Source organism: Monopterus albus, unplaced genomic scaffold (genome assembly GCF_001952655.1).
Source record: "Monopterus albus unplaced genomic scaffold, M_albus_1.0 scaffold153.1, whole genome shotgun sequence".
Classification (NCBI taxonomy): Eukaryota; Metazoa; Chordata; class Actinopteri; order Synbranchiformes; family Synbranchidae; genus Monopterus; species Monopterus albus.
In genome coordinates this window covers 788,183-797,550 of record NW_018128033.1, presented here as the reverse complement: position 1 = coordinate 797,550, position 9,368 = coordinate 788,183, and the positions used below count along the sequence as shown (strand labels likewise).

The window sequence follows — 9,368 nt, the reverse complement described above, 5'->3', positions numbered from 1 at the left end:
AACTATATGAATGAGAAGCATAAAGGAGTAGATGACCAACAGAGAAGATGATTACGGTTCGTTTTGGTTTTATTCTGCTTTAAATCACCGTGTCATTTTTAATAGGCTAACTGGCCATAATACATAGTGTCAGATATGAAGACATCAAGATTTTAATTTACCCTTATACTAAATGAAAGGTTTAATTCCTTCTAAAATGCAAAACACTCAAACCATCACATTTCAAAAACTATCCAGCCACTGTGCACCTGCTGTGAGATGAAACTGCCTTTCTCCGTTATGTTGTGTCTTTGATGTTTTTCCTTGTTCAGGAACTTGTTTCAGCAGGCAATGGGCGATTAAAATGGACAGACATATATGTTGCACGGTGGGGAGAGTGATTAGCTGGTGATGGTCCTCAAATGTGAAATAATTTATTTATGTTGGTTGCATCCTGTGTTATAGGAAGGAGATTTCCTGGTTCGGACTCACCACGTTGAGTACTGTGATGGAGGGATTCTGGACCCTGATGACGTACTCAGTGATCTGGTAGAAGATAAGGACAAGGTAAGAATCTCTTGGGCCAGAAGGAAATGTTTTGTCTGTGCTGCTGCTTTTAATCTGATATTGTAAATAAAGAGAGAGTTGAAACAGTTTTACTTCCTTTAATGTAAACACACCAACACCATGAACAGGAATTAAGTGGGTTTATGTGACTTCTTGCTTCTACAAACAACCATGTATCATTAATCTTCCTAATTAGCCTAATACCCATGAACTGGAACTAAAACATGTGCGGCTAGACTTTGCATGTGCCTAACCAAATATCCAGCCTGGCAGTCCATAAGGAAGAGAAACAGGCAGCTCTTGTTCTCTACACAGAGCTACAAAATAACAGTATTTAAGTCAACCATCTTTATTCCTTAGATCTTTTTGATGACTCTCATGTGATGCATGTAATCCTTTTGATTTATACTTATAAATTAACCCCATTACAGTGCATGTGTGTGTAGAAAGGTACGTGCTCTTACAAAGGTTTGAGCAGTAGGTTACCTTCTATTTTGTGTGTGTGTGTGTGTGTGTGTGTGTGTGTTCAGACTTTAGAGTATTGAGCTGCAGTGGCCTTTCAGCCACTCCCTTGGATAGAATATTGCCTCACAAGCAAAATTCAAAGGGAAAAGGTTTTAACTTGCCTTTAGCATTAGGCAGTGCCATTAGCAATTCACTTTTGGAGACTTTGCGAGCTCATTCTATATATTTCCCATTTTTCTTATTTTCCCTGTGAGGAATGTGTCATTTTTTATTTTCCCCTTTGGAAGGTCTTGTTTTTTCATATTTTTTCCACTGACTCTGGCATTATTATAACATGATAAATGGCCTAGATAAGGGCATTTTGAACCATGCCTTGGACCTTAAATGAATCTTGAGCCCTCTCTTGGTTGCAGTGCACATTAAAACAGTATCAACATGTTTTAATGAGCCCATGTCCTATGGTGAACTGAATTTTTCATTTAGGTCACAGCTAGAAAAAGATGAAGAACCTGCCGGCTAGAGAATGTTATGTACAATATAGTCCCTGGTCCTCCGCTCATACTGTATGCCTTTAAGGATGTATAAATACTTCAGGATTTGTTGGCAATACTCTGAACTAATTAAGGACAAAGCTGCATTATTTGGCAATCTCTCTCGAGGCAGTGAGAGACCTTGGGAAGAAATAAAGTGATGGCTGTCTCTCTTTTTCCAGGACTCCAGGCCTCTGTTTCTGTCAAAATAGTCATTCTCATCTTTTAGATCTCGGTTTTTATTATTAGTTAGCAAGATATTTTTACCATGAGTGTAGATACAGCTAAAAGACCTGTAGAAATGTGATCAACACTTCACTGTGAAAATATACATGACATACAGTCAAGATATGCATGACACTCTAAGCTGCAGCCCAGGGGCCATAAGTCTTTGTGACAGGAGCAGTAACTGAATCAAGAGACTGACACCTGACCAAGGGGACTGCTATTATGAGAGCCTGTTGCCATGGTTTTGTAGATATTCGTGCACTGGTTCTGCTGATGGCTAGCTGCCGCTCACCTTGTGCCACTGTAATCTAGTTTGTAGTGCTTTCTTTGTGGAGGTGTTACAGGTTGGAGTTCCACCTGTAATCAGTCACTGTTACATGGAGAGGGCACTGCACTGGTTTATAACTACAAAATCTCTGGTTTGAAAAAAGATTGAGCACGATTGGTTGTATAGGCTAAGTTTTGTTTGAGATCAATCCATTTTTGCTAAACAGTACACTGCCTTTACTGTGCACCATTTTATTTGAGTGTGTGTAAGAAAATAATTAGTGTGACTGTGACACCTTTCTGCTACCAATGAATGCAGTGCAGTGCTCTATATTTTATAGATGTGAAATGAACAGTCAAGTGACACAATGCATCCATGCAGTATATTTGCAATGACACAAAATTGTGTCTTAGTGTGTCTGTTGCTCACTATAGATAAACAGAGTAAGCTATTGATTTATAGTCCAAGTGTATTTTTTTCAAAGATTTCCAGGGCAGTTAAGCCACAGTGGGCACAAAGGCAGATGTGCCTGCTCCTGAGGTACTTGATTGAGCTGTTGCTATGGGGATGAATTGTTGGTGCCAGCCAGAACTGGCAATAGACTGTGGTAACAGTCACATGAGGCTATCAGTGGCAAAACTGATATGGAAATCAATTAGTTATTTTAGGCTGCACTGATTGTTTGACTTTTTTCTGTTTTGACAGAGCAGAACAAAATGAAAACATAGCATCGACACCTTATAAAGCTGATATGAGGAACATGTTAGCCAGCAGTTGCCTACACATCCAGCAGACCCTGAGCAAGTCAAGCATTTATTTAGAGTTACGTTTCTGGCTCCTGATATTTGTAAGTCCACCCTAACTACACTTTTAGGTCTGGTTTGGTGTTCATTAACCCTTGAGAAAATTATCAGGGTGAAAGATGCTAAATCTGCAATGCATGACTGTGGTGTGCAGCCCTTTAATTGTGAACAGGACTGAGGAAGCATGGAGTTAACGTAAAAAAGGAGGAAGTTTGTCAGTTTTGCTAGTTATAAAATGTTTGGATCTGCATTATAGGCTATCATTTGAATAGTAGGCCTGGTTTAGCAGGTATTCTTATCAAGGCTTTGGTTATATTGGCTGCAAATTGTGTTTTATGTGCATATTTACAGTATGTTCGTCTTAACTGCTTTGCATTTTTTGTCCTGAACTCTCTGTCCTTAACTCTCTCTCTACCTATATTCACTCAGAAAGAATAGCAATATCATTTTTTCGTTAAGCGTTCTTTGACTGCAGTGAAACTGTACAGAACATACCTTTGCAGCATAAAAAAAAAAACAAATTTAAAAGAGCATTCATACTACAAAATGCACATTTTAATATTGGGATCCAATAAAGTGCCACAAACTAATTCCCCAAAACACACTTATGGACACACACTCACTCACTAAGAATGATATTCAGCAGTGCACACTTCTGAGCACCAGAGATTGCACATGAAATGAATGTTTGAAATATTCATTGGATTCTGGGGTTAGGCTCTCATTGCATTACTGAGCTGAGCTGAATGAATGGCTCCTAATCTGAGATGAGTGTTTCACTGTAGGCAGACTCAGACTGCCTGGGTTTAAGTTTATAACCATAAAGAAAACAGCAATGATTTCTGAGGTTTGGTGAATAAAGAGGTCAAAAATATAGTTTCAGTCATCTATGGCTGAAATATATTGCATTGGAGTGAAACGATTCAAATTTATGAACTAACACTGGTGCTGTGACGGCAAACAAAGGCACAGTATGTCTGGGATGGAGAGAACTTGTTTCAGACATGTTTAGCTCAACTTAACTTAGCTCTTAGACTGGAAGCATAGGCGACACAATGTGGTTCTTTTCTCCGAAAAACCAACACTAGATGATTATTGAAACTGAGTGAGGGAATCAAAAATGTGGCTGCGTTTGGGTTAAAATACAAACAATACAAGTTAGCAGTCTTCTATAAGACAGCATGGAAGTTTGACATTTATAAGTTGTGTGCAGCTGTCCTATAAAATCTACACCTGTACACCTACTGTAGAAAGACAGATAACCGCCATTTAAGGACTGTTTAGTTTAGTAGCTGAGTATGTTGAGACACACACGTCACTCCTGCCTGAAAAAATGTTATAGAAGGTGAAAGCAGGCGTGAAGGAATGTGGAGAAACTTTCTGTGCAGTTTCCTAGTTTCACCTTTAGACTACCACCTACATCCCCCAACCTTTTCTCCGTTACCTTAATGTCTCCCTTGCACATTGTTTTTCAAGCCCACTAACAATTTTATGGTAAAGAAAATGAAAAGTAAGCAGGAAATATGGATTTCCATCAGCATTTTCTATGTAGCTGGAAGTGTAACTCCTAATGTATTTTAGCCATTTTGTACATTTTGCAGAAACAGCCTTACAGAGCCTAGGGTTTGTTTAAAGGCTAGTTGGTAATGGAGAGAGGGGAAAGACGCTGTTGCCTTGTATGATATTGATGTTTTTTTTCTTGGACATTAATATCACATACTCAAACACACACACCAGTGACATCAGTTAACATTAAAGCAAAGTCTTAACCCTCACACCCCTTTTGAAGTTTTGTCAGAAAGTGAAGTCAATGTAGCTCTTCTTCATTTGGGCCAAGCCTCTGCACAATCATCTTATTAGCCAACACCAATAGGGTAACGTAGCTGAAACCTTTAGGGCCGAAACAAGGACAAAAATAAGTGACTGTGGGGGAAGGTCAGGATGATGACAGGTCACACAACAATGGTGACTTGGAAATGGTTTTGATTTTTAAAAGTGGACAGACAGGAGAGCAATACTGTTGTAAAATATGAAGTCTTTTCCAACCTTGGAAAAGGTAACCTCACCAGCCACATACTGCATAAACAGACATACTGCACACAGATCTTGCTGGTAAGCAAGGATGGCTGGAGCGATAGAGATTGGTGGGGGGGGAATAGGAAAATAGGAAAGTAAAGGTGGGTGGAATGTGTTTTGGTAATAAAAGTACCAGAAGAGCACTTTGTGCTCCGTGTAAGTGAATAATGGAAAAGGATTGTACTGAATATGTAGAAAATGTTTAGCTATTGTATGGATGGCTGTATTTGGAGATTTTCACCTCCCTTTACCCATCTGTCTTACAACTCTCTAGCCTGCTCTCTCACTGCTACACATATTTGATCTCTTATCTTTCTTTGCCCCACTCTCCCTTTCTTTTTTCTTTCTCCATGTTTCATTCTTTTCTTCCCCCTCTCCCATCTCACTTAGCTCACTCATTTTCAGGAGCAAAACACAAACTAGCCAGAATGAAGCAATTATGACCCTGTTGAAATGGTTATTATGCATAATACCCCATAATTGTCCTCTGCAGTTTTCATCATAAATGGCATGTACATTAAGTCTGTGCAGTATATGCTAAACAAACCTTCCTAACCTTGCATGAAGATCACCAGCTTCAGCCTTGGTTTTGAAAATGACACACAAACACTGAAGCTGTGTTTAAAGCATTGATTAGCAAAGATGATGCAGTTGCAACATGCTCGCTGGTAGGCTAGTGGTTAAGGCGCAGCGCTCTCGCCGCGGCGCCCCACGTTCGAATCCGGCGTAAAACACGTACCAAATGTCAACATGTGACGATTCGCTGTGGAGACTCCTAAACGGGGAAAGCTGAAACTGACTTTCTTTCATGCAGTTGTAACATGATTATTCATAGGTGCATGTCCTGGTGTGGCAAGACAATAACCACAGTAGCTATGAGACAGCCAGGCAGTATTTGATTGGATTCTTATTAAGGTGCTTGATGATGATGATGATGATGATGATGATAAGGTTATCATAGCATGTTTGCTCCATGGGTCTAGAATGCCTTGCTAGAGGAGCTTAGGCTTGCTACCTCGGTATCATCTTTCAAATCTCTTCTAAGACATACATACAGGCGTTTTATGTTAATCCGGCAGTACATGATAGGTCTTTTATTACATTATGGTAACTTTGATGTAAACTTGTTGCTTATGATCTTTATTCATATTTATACCGTTTCATCGTATCTCTTTTTTTATTTTCTTTCTCTGTGGTGTTTTTATTCCATGTTTCATTTGCAGCTTCATCAACTATTGTTTGGAAAAGTACCATACGATCTTTTTTCTGCTGTTTTTCTAGCCTGTCCATATTTATCAACCGATCTTTCTAGAGTTCAGATATGTTTTTGTTGTGACGTCAGCTTGGGGAGGTTTAGTGAATGAACAGGAAGGACAAACATGCACATTTGTGTTTCTCATACAGGCTCCCCTCCAGACGTACACAGTGTGGTCATGTAATGCTAACAGCTTTCTAGTCACCTTTAACCCCTCAGCCCTCCATATGAAGTGGCCAAATGGTGACAATAATATTGACCTTGCACTAAGGAAAGCAGTGCTGCTTATTGCTTTCAAACATTTCACTGGCTTCATTTACTGGGTATCCTGGTATGTGTGTGTACATGCACACAAGTATAAGTTTATACGTGTGAGATGTACAGACTGGTGACAAGTGAAAGCAAGAACAACATGAACGGGCCTGTGTCTTTCTGACTCTTTTCAAAATGATCTAAAAGCGCCGGTGTGTTGGTAAATGGACTGTATTTTATATAGCGCTTTCTCACAGTGTGTTGCACTGGCCAAAACACTTTACAGGAGATCATACACTGTTCACCCACTCACACACAACATTCACACACCGGCGCTAGTCAAGCCACCGGGAGCAAGTCGAACCACCGACTTGCTGGTCCGGAGACGACTGCCCTACCTCGTGAGCCACAGCCACCCCTGTGTTCACATATTGTTTCCAGGTCCAGTTATTTTTGAAATTGTAGTAGAAATTCTTTGTTGTAGATACGAGTACAGATCATCATTGTATGATTTTTGTATGATTTTGTAACACAGTGTCAGCCTGCTTAATTCAACAGGGAACTGTTTTTATTTTTTTATTGTAATTTTATACATTGAACAAAATTATAAACAACACTTTTGTGTTTGCCTCCATTTTTCATGAGCTGAACTCAAAGATCTATGACTTGTTCTATGTACACAAAAGGCCTATTTCTCTCAAATATTGTTCACAGGTCTGTCTAAATCTGTGTTAGTGAGCACTTCTCCTTTCTCTAGTGTACATTTCAGTGTACATTTGTTCTAAATACACCATCTTCTCTCATTAAATATCACCTCTGTCTGCCAGCCAAAAGCTGCTATGAACATTCCTGCAAGTAGATGTTCTTTTTCACTGATGGATTGTCTTCTGTGTGTGTGAGCAGGTGTATCTGATAGTCCTTGAGAAGGGTAGAGGGGCCATAAACCCTTCCTCCAGGAACTGAGATTTCAGCTATTAGTTGAGGTGTGACTTACATTTGATAAGACTATGACCTCACTGGTAAATTGCAGTACACTGACAGACATGTATATCAGTCTACACTGACAGTCGTCATATATTAAAAGAACACCCTTTACTATATGTGCATAGTCTATGTGCATGTGTAATGAACCATCAGCTTTTAGTGATAGATGCCTCATTAGGTTATATATTCTACAGTGATTTACAGTATCAGGCTGTTTATATAATGGATACTGTCTTTTCTGTTTTTGAATAAGGATAAAAGTGTATATGATCATTACAGGGGGTTGAACAGAGATCCATTATAAAAGATAAACAATGTGTGTGTTTATGGGGGTGATCAGAGTAGGGGAGTGCTATCTATTTTCTTAACAAAATACCTCCATTCTATAACTCTGCTCTCTCACCATATGTAAAAAATGCAAGTGAGGAGTGAAATGTGTTAACGTGTGATGTGGAGGGTCAGAACACATGAACTTCACACAGTAGCATAGATAGAGTCAAAGCTAATGGAAGTAGAGTCTAGTGGAGCTCTGACAGCCACTACCAACATGTTTATGTCCTTTTGAGAGAGTCACTATATGCTCTCTGTGTGTCTCTCCTCCAGGGAGTGTCAGTAACGTGGCACCGCTGGTTTTCATGGTTAAAGTTTGTTTTGGGGCTTAGTTACTTTTTAAATCTTATTTGTTATTTAACCTTAATGGAAATGTTTTTTTTTATGTGTGTGTGTGTGTGTGTGTGTTGTATCGTGTGTATTGAGGACTTTATGTGTATGACTAAACTCATCTGTCAGAATGTTGCTGACACTCGCTGTACCTCCTGTACATCTTTCTCTTTTACACAGATGCACTTACAAACACCAAACCACAGAACTCATCAAGAACACAACGACTTCAAACATAACCTTTCATGTTTCACAGATGGGTAATACAGTATTACTTGTTTGGCACAATCAGAATGATTTTATAATGTTCAATTAATTTGATCGCTTACAACCCGTCACACATGGTGAGTAGAAACAATAAAATAAGAACTAAGCAAAGCTCAATTAAAGGCTATTTTATGTTTTAATTTAGTGGTTTAATTATAATATTGTTCATTTACGACACAAGTGATGCGACTTGATCGTTTCACAGACACAGATCGCTCCACACATAAATGTACTTCTGCGTACACATGCACACACACCCACACGCTTTTTCAAAAGCAGTGGAGTGGAATAATGGACAAGGCAATGGAATAGTGGGCAGATTTTGTCATTCACACTCTCTTAACCACCAGCCATCTGCTAAATGCACGCATTCTTGTCTTTGTGTCTGTGGATGTGTGTATACATGCGTACGGATGCATACGCATATGCACATCAGTGGATCAGTCTAATTCAGGTTAAACTGGCTGATGCAGTTAATTCACTAGCACAGTCTAATGCAAACAGGACTGTGTATCTTGACTAATAAATAGAAAATACATAAAACACATTATATACACCAGCCATAACATTATAACCACTGACAGGTGAAGTGAATAACACTGATTACCCTGTTACAATGGCACCTGTCAGTGTGTGGGGTGCGTTTGGCAGCAAGTGAACATTTAGTCCTCAGAGTTCATGTGTTGGAAGCAGGAAAAACAGGAAGTGTAAGGATGTGAGTGACTTTGACAAGGACCAAACTGTGATGGTGGACGACTGCATCAGAGCATCTCCCACACTGCAGGTCTTGTTGGGTGTTCCCGGCTTTTTGGCTTCCTGATTCTGAAACAATTACAAACTTTTTGGAGTTATGAGGGGTGCCAAGCTAATCTATAGGTACCCAAGATTAAACATTAAGTGGCTGGAAACAAGCAAAATGAGCATGCCAGTGTTTAGTAACGCATTGGATAGTAAGGATAATCACCTTTATTTGGCCAAGTATGTTACACACACACACACACACACACACACACACACACACACACACACACACA

The 9,368-nt window shown here is 39.4% G+C and overlaps 1 protein-coding gene across 3 annotated transcripts in view; it reads left to right on the top strand.

Annotated features, from left to right (window-relative positions):
• The window catches only part of LOC109968553 (partitioning defective 3 homolog B-like), a 175,661-nt gene that overhangs the window by 9,789 nt on the left and 156,504 nt on the right, over nucleotides 1–9,368 (top strand). For all 3 annotated transcript variants that reach the window (XM_020614899.1, XM_020614898.1, XM_020614900.1), the window contains exon 3: nucleotides 445–546. In XM_020614899.1, the coding sequence (XP_020470555.1) occupies nucleotides 445–546 (102 nt within the window). The remainder of the gene's footprint in view (nucleotides 1–444; nucleotides 547–9,368) is intronic.